General features: G+C 31.5%; 1 protein-coding gene across 11 annotated transcripts in view; it reads left to right on the plus strand.

The window, feature by feature from the left end:
* Positions 1-18550, plus strand: part of LOC143232687 (poly(rC)-binding protein 3-like) — a 227109-nt gene that overhangs the window by 161977 nt on the left and 46582 nt on the right. For all 11 annotated transcript variants that reach the window (XR_013017666.1, XR_013017667.1, XR_013017668.1 and 8 more), the window contains 2 exons: positions 14869-14892; positions 16702-16734. Coding sequence is in view for 8 of the 11 variants with exons in the window: in XM_076468418.1 (XP_076324533.1) it covers positions 14869-14892; positions 16702-16734 (57 nt within the window). In the remaining 3 variants the exon portion in view is untranslated. The remainder of the gene's footprint in view (positions 1-14868; positions 14893-16701; positions 16735-18550) is intronic.

The following is an 18550-nucleotide window of genomic DNA, read 5'->3' on the forward strand; positions in this document are numbered from 1 at the left end:
GCTTTGATCGGCAGTTCATTGTGATGTAACAGATGTGACGATCATTTGTGTATCTGTAGAATAATCATATACACACCTTTATTCTTAACGAATAATAAGTATGAAACGTTTGTTTATTCTCGTTTCTTGTCCATACCTTGTGCAGTATTAGATCTGAGATATGATGAACATTGTACCATTAAAACTTGCACAAAATACTTACAATGAAGTTCAAGCACTGTTAGTTATGTAATACAGTAAAACACAACTAAGTGAGTCATTTTGAAAATTTTGCCCAATCCTATCAGTTTCTAGATCTGAACATTTATTTTGTGTTCGAAACCAATTCCCGAAAATGCTCGTCTTTTTAGCCGTAAGTACGTTATGATGTTACGATCAATCTCACTATTCCTTGGTAAAGAGTAAGTTACCCAAGAGTTGATGGTGGGTGATGTCAACTGTTTGTCATGTTTCGTGTCTATAAATTCAAATTTAGGAACGACTATCTTCATCAACAAAAAAGTATTTTGTGTTTAAATCTCTGATCTGAGCACCACTTTTTTTAACCGAATATTTTGCATCTTCAATGGCATCACACTACATACGAAACGCCAAAGAATGTCAAATGTAGTTCTGATACAACTCGTTCCACTGGGATTTTTATATCGGCTGTGAATGTCACGTAATTTGCTAATTTGTATATACAAAATACCTTTAATATAACGCACTCACCCCTTTTGTAACACTACTAATGCGATACTACAGTAAAGACTGTGTATCATATTTAAAACGTAAATATAATTTTATTTCCTTTAGGCCATTTTATGAATAAAACGCATCAAACAGTTGGTAACATAAGCGGCATACTGAACTGGAATTTTCAGTTTGAACAACTTGTGCACACACGCTACAGGGCCTGGCATGGCCTAGCGCGTTAAGGCGTGCACTTCGTAATCTGAGGGTCGCGGGTTCGCGCCCGAGTCGCGCCAAACATGCTCGCCCTCCCAGCCGTGGGGGCGTTATAATGTGACGGTCAATCCCACTATTCGTTGGTAAAAGAGTAGCCCAAGAGTTGGCGGTGGGTGGTGATGACTAGCTGCCTTCCCTCTAGTCTTACACTGCTAAATTAGGGACGGCTAGCACAGATAGCCCTCGAGTAGCTTTGTGCGAAATTCCAAAACAAACAAACATAAGTTAAACGCTGTGTATATATTTGGTAGACGGAATTGTTTTTTGTTTAGTTCCAATATAATATTAAATTAGTTTCGTATTTGGATTCATAACTGTGAAAAGGGTATTTACTATGACGTATACTACGTATCAATTTCATTCAGTAAAATATTATGCACGTTGATCACGTGCAGATTATAACAACTTTGCTTAGAATAAATTCGCCAGGAGGATCGAATTATTTAAGTATTCATTGTTATTTAATGGAGGCTGATGTTATTTGTGAGAGTTATTTTATTTAGACTGTGTCTGAAATTAAATTTCATTAACTGGAAAATAACGTTTAAATATTTACACGTAACTTTCCACTGGCTTCAAAATTACTAGACTAATCATAGGATAACACCTTCCTGCCGTATACACAAGTGGTAAAAACATGTTTCTAAAGGTTTGGGGTTTTTTTATATTTATAAACTAAGTTCCAATTTCATCACTAGTCTGATGCTAACCATGTAATACTCAAGATTTCAATGAAATAATTATTATTATTCATGTTTATACGGCCTTAGCAAAGAATTTCTAATTCCATACCAGACCTCCTTTTGCTTCAATAATTGCTTTGAATCTCAGAATATTTTAACCTGTTCATGTCCCTGGTTTCTATTGTTAACAGTCACTTAAAAAAACTATAAGTTAAAAATAAAGGTTCAGCTAACAAATAAACGGGACTTGAACAAACCTATCCTTGTTGTGTTATACTGAACGGTTGTGTTTTCATCCCCTTAACTACAACAGTAAATTTAGTTCCAGCTTAACATGCAGCAAGAAAGATAAAGTGAATCAAAATCGATGAAGTATTTTGTAAGAGGACTGGTTTTCATTTGAACAGTAAGAAAATGCTATGCAAACCGTCAGGAAAAATGCTCATCATCAAAAACTGACTCATGAAGTACTGAAGAGACATTGAGTATCTTTCTTACTATTGCTGATTTCGCCAGTCTTTTACCTTGCGTATCGTCCTACAGTTTTATTAATATCGTCACGACTCACAAGCGGGACAAAAAAGATAAAATGCGAAAGGAACGTACCTTTGTTTATGTAAGAAGATATGTTTACGTTTCTATTATTTAAGCTAGTATTTCAAATCGAATCATATGTAATTTTAAAAAATCTGGTTATTTTTGAACCTGCACTGTTTTGCTGACAATGTTTTTGTCATGAGCCCTTTTTTGGAGCTCAGAACGTTCTTAAACAAGCCAAGACAGAAGACAGCAGCTCACCATAAAAACACCGCGTACGTGCTAAATATACTGCCTAAATTTAGTGTAACAAATAATCCACGATTTGTGTACAGAATGTTATCTTTCATTCATTGACCTACTCGACTCTGAAGTGTTTAACAAAACATTGTTTCGCTTTCCATTGTTGCACTTGACTACTTAATGTTTCTTTAAGACACTTTCTTGCAACGTTAGCTACAACAATCAGCTTCATGGTATTACACAGAACACTTTCTTGCTACGTTAGCTACATCATCAACTTCATCATATTACACAGAACACTTTCTTGCTACGTTAGCTACAACAGTCAGCTTCATAGTGTTTCACAGAATACTTTCTTGCTACGTTAGCTACAACATCAACTTCGTCATATTACACAGAACACATTCTTGCTACGTTAGCTACAACAGTCAGCTTCATACTGTTCCATAGAACACTTTCTTGCTACGTTAGCTACAACAATCAGCTTCATGGTATTCCAGAGAACACTTTCTTGCTACGTTAGCTACAACAATCAACTTCACGATAATACACAGAACACTTTCTTGCTATATTAACTAACACGCACGATTCGATTCCATGATATTTCACAATACACTTTTAGTTAATGGTTATTGTAAATTTGTGATTCTTCATAAAAACACGACCCCTTTATTTTAATATTTAAATTTGGACTATTAATTATCCATAGAAAATAGCCTTTTGATTTTACAATTTATACGAAGAGTAACCGATATCTCGTAACCATTGTAAAAATAATAAATACAATATATTTTTCGTAATTAGCTGCAGTTTATTATTAAAAAATATACAATGAACATTTATTTTGTGTTTAGAACACTTAGTAGTTTGATGTTGTTGGGGTTCGCATATATAGCAGATATTTCGTGATGACGAGAAAACCCCCTTGTAGAGAAAAATATATATGTAAAAACGGCTGGTATGGGTAGAGAAAATTCGTTCCTTTACATAGAATTTTCTCAATCCATACCAGCCGTTTTTACATATATAGCAGATACTAAGCTACAATTATATTTTGCATATAACTATAATATACTTTCGGTTTTATCGCAACCAATAGAGAGACCTTGACTTTGAAACTTGTGATATGTAGCAAAATGAGGTACAATATTTCAGAGAAAGAAAGGAGAATTATATCAGAAGTATGGTGTATGCTTTCCTATATAGAACGTTTAAGAATGAATAATAAGTTAAATCAGTATGTTGTTAGTAAAGCAATACTACAAACCATGATATATATGTGTATATCCAGGATAAATGAATAGAATATTGTGATTACTGGTACAACAGTCGTATTTATGTGATATATTTATTCCATAACGATCCTCGAGTAAGAAAAGTATATATTTCGAAAGTGATTGGGTTTCTTCGGTTGTGATATGCTCAGTGTCATTTCTTTTAATTGGAATAGTTCTCTCATCTTTTAACCTAATCGTAGATGCATATACTTCAAAAACTTTAAAACAGATAGAGAGCAAGGGTGAAAATTAAACTGAAAAGTTATTAGAAAACGTGCACAAAATTAAGGACAAAATGCGAACAGAAGTTTAAGTAAAACATGTGAAAAAAGACATTTTGAAAATATAAAAACGAAAGCATACAACTTATCAAGCACAGCATACATTACTAGACATAGAGTTATATTTAATAGGAAGACAAACCTGCACAGTTTTAAGATTCTGTGAGACAGTCCTTGAGAACTTCGAAGACTGGGTTTACATTTCTCGTAATTATTTTTCATCCACCCTACACTTTTTCAATGATCAAGATGTATTTTCATTATACGGAACGACCCAGAGATTCAAGGAGTCCTCTAAATCTACTTTCATGGCATACAAAAAAGCTACTATAAAAATTTAAACTTTACTAAATAACGACGCACTTGCTAAGAATTTGAGAGATAAAAAATGTGTGCATAAATAGATATAAACTCGAGATGTCACCAGCCAGAGATGTCAAATGTGAAACTCCTCTTATTCCGGAAAGAATATTTATTTTGTGTGTCAGATGTGTGCTTTTTAATTAACTGAGCTTTTTTGAGTTGTCATATTAAACTTATATTTGCTTTGTCATATTAAACGATTTCATTATTTGTGGTTAGCTTATTTGTTTATTGCATATTTTAATGAAACAATGCCCACTAATATATGCTTAATTCGGTAACACTGTTTTCAGTTAATGGATTAATGAAGAATGAGAAAATGGGAACACCCAAAGTTGAAATATAGAGAACAGAACCAAACATACAAATTCTGTCTCTTGCAACTATCTGTAAACATTCGTAAAGACACGCGAAATCATCACAGACAAATAGGAAGTAAGTTAAAATAACACATAGGTTCTTTCGATGTTGTCAAAGACTTGTAAGCTATCACATAAGGTTTGAAACCGTTTTACGCTACAAAGCATATACAATTTTAATAAAAAATAATTGGAAACTTTAATTGTTTAATAAGATCTGTACAAAGTGGACCACACTCGACAAATAAATGTTTGCATTAAATAAAAAAAAAACAGTTAAAATGCAGAAGTAGTGAAGTAAAGTACTAGAAATGGTACAAAATGTTTTTATGAAAAATCACAGTTTTTCTGCTTTGCAATGTTTTGGTACAAGAATGTCTCCTCGATTTTCAAAGTCAAACACGTGGAAGAGTTTGTTGGCGAATATTGTTCCCATTAAGAATGTATATCCCTGCCATTAAATATAGCTTTTCCATTTGGAAAAAGTGGATTATAAACGTGAAGTAGGGCGTAATCACATTAATGTAAGTGATGGCTTAGACCAAATAGTAGTTTAGATGTGAAATGTGTTTTAGTGTGTTGGTTCTAATGTTTAGAAACATTGTTTCCTAAATATGTCTTTCAGTTAGCATTATTGTTTTAAATTAGTCTTCCACTATCAGGAGGTTTCATATGTTTTGAACGATACTTCCACTGTCACAAAACTTAAAATCTGAATTATCATTTACGTTTGGAAGCATAACGTTGATATGAGATCAGTAACATGTTTAACATATGTTTGTATAAAGATATGGATACGTTCACCAACACTAATCAATTATCGAAGAAATATAACATACTTAAGAAAAATCACAAAAGTAAGAAGTTAAGAACTTCTTTTATAAGTTGAACTAAAAGTTTAAAGTACATACGTCGAGCTGTGTATACAGGCTTAATTCGCGCGAGTTTACGTATTTCGTTACATCGCATATTGTCAACCACACCAGTGGTATGTCACCTGCATTTTGTTGAGTTCAACAAACAGAACATGAGATGGATATTGAATTAACATCAGAAGATGGCATATGGGGATTGAGAATAAACTTGTATTAACAATAAGTTTAGATGGAATTCCGTTAGTGTTTGTATACGGAAAGATGAACCAGGTATAAATACAGATATATTAACAATCTAGCAGACTAAAGATGTAGATTTAGCTTATTATGGCTGACTTAAGAAGATAGAAAAGTTGTTCTTTACTTTATTTTAATACCCATATCAACCGTCTTTAGAATACAATTAGTTAAAATGTTTAGATTTTACATTGTTTTGAATCGTCACTTTTTATAGGAAAAACATTTTTTTTCCACGTATTTCCTTAGTATACAAAATGAAAGATGCAACTAGGAGTTATCTGAAGAAAGCTACATATTCTTATGACTGTTTGTTCAAGATTGTTTGTTTATACAGTGGATTTGTTTTGACTTTAGATATTTAAAGCCGATATATTTATAAGTCATTATGAATGAAAACCAAGAGCAGATAAGTCTCTTGAATATGGAATAAATAATTCATATGAGCTTTTATATAGTCTACATAGTTGAAACTGAGTCGTAAAACTACATATGGTTTAACTTGATAATTATGCACTTGTATAATAGTAATTGATAAGAATTTCTTTATTTTTCTCTTCCTTTTGTAAATTTCGAGTCATATAGACATAACTATAACTTTCTGGAATCATAGTTTTATTTATGAATTATACTAGAGTTAGCCGGTTTGAAATAACAGTCTTTTTGATGAAGGCCGAGAACAGTACAAAATATTCAGTGTACTTGTACGATATCTAACTAATCTCTTTAACTGGTAATGTTAATGTACGAACAGTCCAGTTGCTTACTAGTACATGTAACTTCTATAGTATACCAAACACAATTCACCTAAATTATAAATGATCATAACATGAGACCTGCACTCACATTTTCACATCTTAGGCCTGAAATCTTGTCGATTGATTTACAAACACTTAAGTTAGAACATACTAAACCATTTCTGGCAATAAACCATTCAACTAGATAGATAAAAACTGCAATTTCGATCTACCACTTCCAATAAATCTCGCTAAGCCAATAGCATGTGGTACTTACTACGCGAAGAAGCTAAATAGAAAAAACTTGAGTGTTGCTGATGGCATGTGTATAACTTACAACTCTTCTAAGAACAACAAAAAATAACTGAAAACTCGGTTTATATGAAACTATTTTTAGAACATTTATAGGTAAACCACAAAAAATACAAAATAATAATGTTAAAATATTTTATGTTAGATTACTTTGTTTTTAGAACGAAGTCACGTTAAACTATCCGTTATGTCCTTTACAGAGAACTGAACCCCGGACTTTACCGCTGTCTTGTCAAGGAACGATTGCTTTGTAATAATACTTACGAATAGAAGTTTTTAAATAAACTTTTAAGGTAGTAAATAAAACACAATTATTGATAGTTTAAGAAGTGTGCCAGTAGAGTTTCCTATTGTTTAATATATTAAATAGCTCAATCAGAAGTACTTTGTAAAACACATACCACTTTAATTATACATTTTAATGAATAAATACGAAATAACCATCTACGTCGTTAATTCCACTCGACTGTACATCTAGAACAAAACAGTTTCAATGCGTTGTAATAAAAAGTAACATAGCCACAACACTTTACTGTATTACATATTTGAAAAAAAAACCTTTTTTCCCTTCCTTTAGGTGAAGTTAGATTAAAGTGTTTTTTAAAGAAAACTGACTACATCACTCTGTTGATATTAGCAAGAGTCAACCCATAAGTTTGTAGTAATCATTGTCACATGATTATTATTTTGATTTATCATGCCGTGAAGTGTAAAATCCTATGTAATAAACCCACCCACAGGAAGAATCTGTACTTACGACTGTATCGTATTCTTCAATAGCTGCTGTAGTGCTTCATACAGTCATACTTTCTGTCAGGGTAAAGACTTCGTTCCTCATTAATTACATAAAATGACTTTTTGAAGTCTATTTTGAAGAGATATAACGCATTAGAATCCCATCTAGAGAATCCTAATTACCTTTCTTATTTGTTGCTAATTTTCATCATTACTGAATGGTGACTATGAGATGTACTGATTAGCCCTACAACATGTCTCTTACGAGAACTTGAAATGTGGTAAGTTTCTACATCATGAATTGAAGCGACCTATCAGGAAATCTGACATAATACATGAATTATGGGAGTATGTTATCACTATATAATGACAGTTACGGCATACACTACACGGTTGTTAATCAGCTTGATAATACAGAACCGATATAGTCTTCAACTGATCCCAGACAGATATTTCATACAGAACACATTCAGTAAATGAGAAATAAGAATTAACACCGTATGAAATTATTGAATAAAAAAGCCTTCCACCGTATACTTTTTCGGATGGAACAAACACAATAACTAAATGCGTAATTTACCAAAACAAGGCCAAGACATTTATAAATAAAAACAATAACTTTAGGAGAGAACTATTTATTTGTTTTTTTAAGCGCAAAACTACGCAATGAGCTAATTATACTGTGTCCACCATTTTGTAGTTTTAATACTTCAGACCTATCGCGGAGCCACTGGGGAGCAGAAGAGAACTAACAAAGAAAGAAATATTTGAATTAAACACCAAAAACATATGGTTTGAATACGAGAGAAGTATATAAGTTACAGAGAAAAAATCCACCACACAGTGTTCTTAGTACAGCAGAAAGTGTAACAGAACACATGTTTTACCAGGATGTTACATCTGTTCTGTCGAATGAATAAAGAAATTAAAGTACGAAACTGCCACTGTTTAGTTTACCTGCATATGAATACATTATAAGAATAATAAATATTTAATAAAAGATGTCCCTCAGTGTAGAATTGACACTAAATGCAAACGTTTATTACTTAGTTTAGAATTAAACAACATAAAATGAGTCAACCAGGGGTGAAATGGAGCTAATTGATGTATATTGTTAATATTGAATAGTCTTGACATACGTTAGATGGCAACAGATTGTTAGTAAAAGACAACTTATGTTGATTAAAATATTTAAGCAAGTTTCTCTGCTTTTTCGCTGTTAACCACAAAATTATACAGTTACTTATCTGCGCTCTGGCCACCACAGTCTCGAAACCCAAATTCTAGCTTTAAAAGCCATCAGACTTACACCTGAACGAAAGAGGAACGGTTAGACAAGTAGAAACAATGTATTAAATCGTAAATTGAATAGTCAGATCGAGTAGAAATGAAATAATTAGAAACAGTTATATTAGTATTATGCTGAGTAACTTGAACGAATGAAATATGAAAAAAGCGACAAATTATGTCTTGTGCTGAGTATTTGAACTATTTGTTTTTGTTTCTGAATTTTGCACAAAGCTACTCGAGGGCTATCTGCGCTAGTCGTCCCTAATTTAGTAGTGTAAGACTAGAGGGAAGGCAGCGCCTTAACTCACCTGGCCGTGCCGGGCCTGTATTTGAACTGACATTGTGTGATAATCTGAACTAAGTAATTAAGAACAGCACAGTATGAAATGAGAAGATTTGCCAAAATTACCAATAATCAATTAAAAGAATAGAAGAGCACAATAAACTGACATAAAGCGTAATTACCAAATAGCTAACTTTTCTATATACATAGTTCTGTGTGTCAAATAAGCTACTCAGTGCATAAACGAAAACAGAAATGACCAATAGCCACATCTCCAGGTAAGCAAAAAAAACGGATTATTTGTCTAATTAAATAAAACTTAAGAAAAACAGGAGCCACACTAGAATAAACTACTTTTATAAAACTCGAACTATTATAAAAACGGCAAACTATTTATTAGTGGCGAAAATGATCCTGTAGTGTTCCAGATATTTGAATTAAATAAGACGTAGATAAATAGTTAGGATAAACATAACAAGAATGAGATTGTGTTTTCTTGCTTTGTTTAAATCCTTTAAATAAAAGCGTCAAAATAGGTCCAATGGCTATGGTGTGCTCTTAGAGAATCAGTTCTGTATGAACGCACTAAAAAGCACGTGCCTTTCTGATTTTATGTACCGTGCTATATCCTCTTGACTTGGCGTGAGTTTTGTTGGCTTTTTGTCAAGCTGATGGTTGTCATGCCAGCCATCCTTACTCACATTTTTGTCCGACTCGTTGTTCTAAATCATTTTTATGTGCCTCTGGCTGCACACAGTTACATTTAAAAGGTGATGTTGCAAACAAAAATGTGCGAATGTATAAGAGGTGTATGATCAGGGTGTCAACAAGACGTAGTTTTATTGTTAAGCGGTACACTAAGTTAAGTGAGGTGATGACGTGAAAACGGTATATTTAATAGTGTTTAACTCAATATCAATTTCGAAATATAAGATGAAATACATTTATTCTAATTCACAAATATTAAAATGGAACTTAGTCACGTGCTTAGTGGTGGCTAACTGAATGGCATTTTTTGTTTTGTATTTTTGGGTGTTCGTAATTCTGCAAGTGGGATGGAAAATTTAAGTAGGACTGTAACGCGATAAAACTATGTGATGATATGCAGAAAACAAAGCTGGTCTTACCCTAAAAGTTTTGTTTGTACATGAGATTAAGAAACTGCTTCATTATCGAGTATGTCTGTTGAGCTAATTTATTTCGTAACTTATACGTAGTGGAATAATAATGTAAATTATAACTATATGTAAATAAGTGTCAAAAGATTGACTTATTTTAAATAACAAACTGTTTCAAATCATTAACAAAACGATTTTTAGAATGTTAATAGATGTATAAACTGTATAGACCTCTGTAGTTCTAACCTCACATCTGAAAAGAAAGATACCACAATTTTCTCTTTAACCTCACTATACTGATGAGCAGTGTACTTACACTATATATACAGAAACGGCATTAGCCTTGGGTGATATTTTAGTTATTTTAAGAGCTTATAAAGGCATTGACGAATACACTCTATTAAGCAATAGATATATCAAACAAACCAGCTTTACTTTTTATCATCATCACTCGCACATTATCGCGGTTTCCAATAGATCGGGTTTAGGTAACAATGAGATCGGATTTATCTTTGCTCTGTTCTTCACTATGATTTATCTGTTTGTTTCATTTATACCCATGAAGTATATTCTATTTGAAATTAATTAAATGCTTTCTTAATTTCGGGAAAATACTGAACTGATTAGAATGAGAAAAAAGCCAAAGAAACTAGTATGATCGGGCACAGTTAAATTTACAAAGGTGGAAAAATCGTAACAAACTGTAGAGCTTCTTAAGCGTTTATATTTATATATTGTATCACCAGTTGTAGGTGTTATTATTCATGTGCTTCACCCTTGTGCTTCACTCATGTTTATTTTATATTAACTGACTTTCATGACACACTGAATATCTTATAGGTTGACGTATTATACGTTTCACTTGGTATTCCTAATGGGTGCTCCTTACTTCTAACAGTTTGGAAACACGTAAATCTGTATTGATCAATGGTCAAAACAATTTATATAGATAACAGGATTTGTTCTATATCCTTATTAATATCGAACTTTCGAAACCTTATGCTGAACTTTTAAAACAGAACTACAGAGAAAGTCATGCATATAGTTTAAAGGTGATTCGCCGTCCTGTAGAATTAGGAGTTTACAGTAAATTCAGGAAAAGCCGGCTTTACAGAGGTATGAGCAAATATACATTTTTCAGAGTAGCGACATAAGGGCAATTCGTGAAATATTCATAAATTTCTACTTAAGTCGCATTGCGAATTCAGCTATTTAATACAAACAATATATATATATATATATATTTATCAACAATAGTTTAGGTTACTTTTGCTTAACTTTGTTTCTGGAGTTGTTGAAATGTAGGAATGCCTATGGAAAAATTAAGTATTTTTTCTGCATATTACTTTTATATTGAGCCACTTTTAAGCATATTTCCTGGTACATAAATGGTGCTGATACATGATTTTGAAATGAAGTCTACTTTAGAAATAAACATGACCTTAGACTTTTGGAATGTGCAAGAAACACAAAAATACGTAAATGGGTTTAGTGCCACAATATCTCACTATTATCTTACTGTGCTCTTCTCAGTTAAATGAACTGGATTTAGCTAAACATTTAACATAATATGCACTCATGTGAACCTAACATCTAGAATAACGTGTGTAAACATTAGTGCACTAGATTATACAAAATATAGGTTTCTCTCGAGAAGCAAAGCCTTATCAAAACTACTTCTAAACAACTGTAAATAAACCAAATTCAAATCAATGTAAAATTTTAGAATGAATTACCAGTTGATAAAGACTTGATTATTTTTATTTATTTGAAACTAAAATCTGTAGTGTTGATTATATAAAAGTGTCAGTTCACTACAGTTAGTAATGTTTAGAGAGAACTAGTCAAAGACAGTAAATAAAAATTAAACCTTCTATTAATTTTCCTGTTTGAAGTTAGAAATATCTCGTTATTGTGGTTTTTATGAACACTGCAATTATTGGTGTGTTTTACAGAAATCCTATGAGTTTTATTCTTGCGCGTTTTATTTAAAAAATGAATTAACAATACGTATTATTTACAAACAAATCTTCAGTATTGAGGTACTTCAAGATAGTCAACATACCATATGTGAACATATTACTGAGTTCATAGTCCAGTTGCGACCCCTGTTGGTTTGCTTGTCGAAACTCTGTTATGTACCACATGATATAATATAGATCGATGGGTTATAAATTAGTAGGCTTATGGCACAGTCTGACATCTTGTTTTGAGTATGTGAACTACTATCAAACTGTTGTTTTGATTCAGTAAATACTCTTCTTCACGACCTGATATAGCATAGATAGATGGGTTATACATATATAAATAATTTGCGTACCAGTTTAACATAGCAACATTCGTGGTTTATTTACTTTGGTTTTCTTTGATCAATAAAATATCTCTGGTCCGAATGATTTTATTTGGCGTTCATATTGTAAAGCTCTTAATAGGTTTTTTAGGTGCGTTATGACTAAGTGAATGAATGGAATAAAAGAATTAACTGAAAAATATATCTTAGAAAAGAAGCTGATTTTTGTGTTCAGGAACAGAATAGAAAGGCGTGTAACAAATCTCTAAGTTTCCGACTGAGTTTAGTAAGATACAAAATCACCGACATTTTAAAATTTCTTCAGTTAACTTGTTTATGTATTTATACAAAACTACACTTTGAAGTACTTGTGATCTGCCCACCGCCGGTATCGAAACATAATCTCTTGGCAGCTTTAGTGAGTACCATCTAGAGCAGTGGTTCTTAACCTTTTTCAGTGTTTGCACCCCTTTCAAATCAGTAATCATTTCTCGCACCCCCTGGAAACTTAAATATAAAAAAGCTAAAAATATAAAGCATACTCTTATGTAAAAATATAGATTTGCTTTAATTATTCATGGGCATCTTCGCACCCCCTAGGGGTGCGGGCACCCCTGATTAAGAACCCCTGATCTAGAGTGTTTTCTTGGCTTAGAAGCATATTCATGTGTAACTTAGAATATTCCTTAATGAGTTGAAATAGGTAAAGGAAATAAATATATATTATTTTATTATAATTATAACTAATAATGCAGGGTAGCTTATTGCACTGTGATTCAGAAACGTAACATTACTGTGCAACGAGTTGAGATAGATGAAGGAAATGAAGGAAACAAATGTGAGGAATGTGACAAGTAAGGGGACAAGCGTAAACAATAAATTATTTTCGTATAATAAATATTTCAAGTAAATATGTATACATACACATTTATGAATCAGCATATGTCATGTTTTAATTTTTTTCGTGATTCTTATGTAATCGTGGATGTAACAATTCCCTAAAATAAGAGTAAGATATCCAAAATAATTGTAACTGTAATAATCTTCAGTAAGTAGTCTTCTAATTTGTTACCTGGTTATTGTTAAACAACCAATTTGAAATTATAATAACGCGAACCAAAGTCCCAAGGAATATAAACAGAAAATTCCTAGAGGTCCTTTTATATTAAAAGCATACGTTTCCTTTTTTATTGCTATTAAGATTGACTGTAGGTATACCAACAATAAGGGTTTTAATAATATTCAGCATTTTAATCATTATATAAAATTAATTCGTGTAAACTACAGAATTTCCCTTTACAACGTATGCCATTATACACTCGTAATAACTTTATCAACATGTGAGCTTGGACGTGTTACGAGTATCGACCAAGTTTCTGAATCCATACTTTAAGCAATGTTTATCCAGAGACATACGTATGAATTGACTATCCGTGTTCAAAGTTATAATGAAAATTTCATTATTCAGTAAGCATTATCACGAGACTCCAAATAGATGAACTTGCTGGAAACTCACTTTGATCTATAGATGCGTCTAATAGGTTGAATTAGCTTTGTCAATGAACAAATCTTCAAATCGTATCAATAATTAACCTAAGGCTAACTAATAGAAATAAGGGACTGATGAAGAGATCTTTGTTATGGCATTTGAAACATTCATATAATACTAATAACTTTAATCATGTTTAGACGTAATTAAACCAAACATCATTTTATGTACTAAGAAAGATGTATAGATATTTTATGCTTTTATCTTTATGCTTATTCATTATAGTTACAATTTTAAGGTCACTTCTTGAATAAAATGAAAAGAAAAAATAAATCAGTGACGAAGGTTTATTATTCTATGTATCTCAACATAACTAGTACGTGAAAAATAACAGAAATATGTTAACGTAAAAAACGTTTTATTTCAGACTGTCACGAAGTTTGAGAACTATTGACTTTATTTGTACAATTTTAATTTGAGCTCATAAAAATATTCATAATGAAAGAAAATTACAAGTTCTTAGAATTGGAAATATTCTGATCAAACATTTCGGCTGTTAGTTTACCCTGATACTAAGTTATGTAAAATTGCATACTTATATAAATGTTTTTGTATCTTATATTTACAGTTTGCAAATTTTTTTAAAGAAAATAGTAAATGAAAAGTTGATCATGACACAAGTGTGTTTTTTAGCGATATTAAAGTGTGTGCTTTCTTTACGACAAAATACAACTATTCTTATTCTAAATTTCATAAAACTATTCATTTGAAGTATACAACTGAATTTAAACTTAGTTTGTTTTTTTTACAGGAAGTTGGAAGTATAATTGGAAAGGTAAGTATTTTTTGTATGTTTTAAATATTGCGCAAAGCTACACGAGGGCTAATTTACCATTATAAAATTAGAGGGAAAACAACTAGTCATCACAATCCAGCGTAAAGTATTGAGCTATTGTTTTATCAACGAATAGTAGCATTGCCCATCACATTTTAACGGCCCAACGACTGAAAAGGCGAGCCTCTTGGGTGGGAGGGGATTTCGAACCCGCGACCCTCAGATTACGACCCGAGCGCCTTAACCATCTGGCCATGCCGAACCGGAGAGGTAAGTAACGTCTGTATAATTAAGAAAAGTTGACGTAATAAAAATTTGGAAAACTAATATTTCTAGTTGCGTTAGTCTCGTGACCTAAGATAATGTTCAAGGCTTTTTCTTAATTTCTTAGGGAAGAAAGTTACAAAGATTCTGTTCTAATCATTAAAGACTTGATGTAATGTGTGGATCATTAACGTTTAATTTGGTTTTCTTACATAAAACTTTGTTTCCTACTTCTATTATAATATGAGAAAAAAAAGCATTTCAATTTTATCTTCGAATTCGATTAGCTATATTTAATGTCTAATGAATTACATATTTTTTTTAATTAAGAAGCCTGCTAGCATTAAAAGTAATATCAAAAATACTATTAGGTTTAAGAGTTCATAAATAAATGTGGAGTAAAATCAGTGTAAAACACTTTAATTTCCCTTACTTTGTGATGATATGTAAATTTTATGTTTTTGTAAGATACGTTTATAAACTAAAATGATAAAATCAATTGCATCGGAAAATGATTAGTTATATTATATTTCCTACTTTTAATATATGTAAGGTTTAAGTATATTAAGTAAACCTTTAACTTAATATATTAATAATGCTATTCGGATAGAATAACAAGTTCTGTTTCGTCTAATTAAGCATAATAACGGGTTCAAATCCCATCAAAGGCACTGGAACCAGATTCTATTTGACAAGTGCTCCAAATCCCTAAGAGGTGTCTAGAAAAATCAGCATATAAAACCATGATCGTATTGAAATGTAGAAAATTCCCTCGTCTATGGGCCCTAGCCCCATGTATTTCAATAACTTAGCGATGCCTCTGAATCCCAGTTTTTACTTTTTCAGAAAATATTCTCACAGGACGGTGTATAATTCTAATCTCCATTTCCACTCAAAATAAAATAACAATAAATATATTCTGAGCTGTGCAAACTTACATAGCTAAATAGTACAGCTAAATTTCGCTCTGAAGTAAAACATTAACTCTTATAAACTTTTAGATATGGTAATTTAATTTGTTATGACACTTGAACAAAAAGCACGTTACGGCTGGTATCAGTTTTCACTTCTTGATCTTCACTCCCCCTAGTGGCACAGCGATATGTCTTCGAGTTACAACGCTAATCATAGGGTTTCGATACCCGTGGTGGACAGAGCACATATAGCCCATTGTGTAGCTTTGTCCTTAACTACAAACAAACACTTCTTATGAACAATTTCTAACTTTCATAAGACAATGTGCCATCTTTGTAATTACTGTGGTTTATGGGCGAAGTGTTAACTGCTTAGAGTATTCTCATTAAATAATAAGCTTTGATATACCTTAATTGGTAAATATGATCATTTCAATTCTAAATTTACAAATAGTGGAAATGTTGTCCTCAAAATGAAATCTAATTATTACATTTTATTTTTGCGGAAACATTTTCTACACAAATCAGAATCATGGTCATTTTCGAGAATATGTGAACACAGATATTAATAAATATACCAAAATATCTTTTATCCTAGAATTGAAATAAATATTGTTTCATTTTTTAACAGAAAGGCGACAACATTAAGAAATTCCGTGAAGAGGTAAGGTTATTAGAAATAACACTTCTCTCAAATTGTACTACTAATAAAAAATGGTGTTCCTTGAATTAGTGTATAAAAATAACTTTAGATTTTTTTCGAACCGAAAGTTTATTTTTACTTTCCAGTCTAGGAAAATAACACAACAAAGTTAAGAAACATCAACCTATATATAACACAGTGTTTGTTAGAATTAAAAGAAACTCATTTGGGTGCGTTATCTTTAAGAAATGCGTATTTAAAATATTTGGATAATTGAAAAAAAGAAACATAAACGTATTGAAGATTAAATATAATATTGATTTAACCCTAATTTTTCCATGGATGGCTCATTTGTAAGCTTGAGGGCTTATACATTGCAAATCGGGGTTAATGACTGTGATGGTCACGTTGTGTGGTATTATGCTTAAACAAACAATCCTGATTTAAGAAAACTACACTTGATTAATTTATTAAATTCGTGAATTCCTTCAGTTTTAAATATTTTTAATTGATATAAAGTTTATTTAATTATTTTCTTTGAACAAAAGACATATTTACAAAATGTATAACACTTTTATATAAATGAAAATAATAACAATAAAACAATTAGTTTATGTATGATAAAATAATGTATTTATCCAACGAAGTATTTCCCGGGCTATCTATATAAATAATACGCTTGCGTTTGTCTTCCCAAAACTTTTCTAACAAATTTCTCGACAATACGCTATAAATATCAAATCGTTAAAAAGGCCTTTGTTCAAGAAGTTTGGATTACACATTGGTTTCTTTATTTAGAATCACCTTACCTATTTTTTGTGTGATTTGTCTTAGTCATGCTTTTCATTGCAATGAGTAAACATGCTACGCGATGGCACAATGCTAATGACGACTGGTTTCTATTTCAACTTTAGTCTTTTTGTTTGCAAAATATTTCACACAAACAAAATTTAGCCCATGTGTAATTTCCTTAAAAATGAACATTATACTAAATACAATTTCTATGAGCTTTCTCCACTTACTTAGAACTATAGTACGCATATACATCACGTTCAAAATCATATGCATATCACTTTGTGGACACGCATTCAGACGTTTCTACATATACTACTAAGTTTGTCTTCATTGTAACTTTACAATTACTTTAATTTGCAATAATGAAGCTTTGGTTTGTTTCGTAGACTGCAATAAACGTCGTTTTGCTAGTTTTCTGTACTTCAAGTTTTATTCTTCGTTTTTGTAAATTTCTTTGTTTCAAGTTGTAAAACCGTGTCATACACTGAACACTCATAACTGTTTCACTATTATAAATACCATTCGCGTACGTCTATTTTTATTAAATAAAGTTGCGTCTACGTGAGTTTGTTTTACTGACCGTAATTTTTTCTCTCATTCAGAACAGAATTTATCGATCTAACACATAATGTCTACCAGATAGCGTATCTTAAATATTGTGTGTGAAAATGATAGAATAAATAATATTCAAGCGAAGGGCATGAAAATTACCGCACATGTTTTGCGGGTTGCTGCTAGTTTTAAAAATATTGCATTATTTTGACAACGGTCCAGGTGAGGTTACACTACAGGTAGGAATATTATGGATTACATAAAACTAAACACAACTTACTTACATTAGAAGAAATGATGGGCTTAGATTGATTGAAATACCTATCTCATTTTGTTACAATCTTTAACAAGTATGATTAAATTAATCCATTATAAGATTTGCATTAGTATTTTATGTTAAAATGAAATGAGTAACGAGCTCGCAATAAATATAGTTCCTGATACTTTCATTTTCAACTGAACAAAAAAGTTTAACATGGTAAATGTTCCA

This window comes from Tachypleus tridentatus, chromosome 11 (assembly GCF_004210375.1).
Source record: "Tachypleus tridentatus isolate NWPU-2018 chromosome 11, ASM421037v1, whole genome shotgun sequence".
Taxonomy (NCBI): domain Eukaryota; kingdom Metazoa; phylum Arthropoda; class Merostomata; order Xiphosura; family Limulidae; genus Tachypleus; species Tachypleus tridentatus.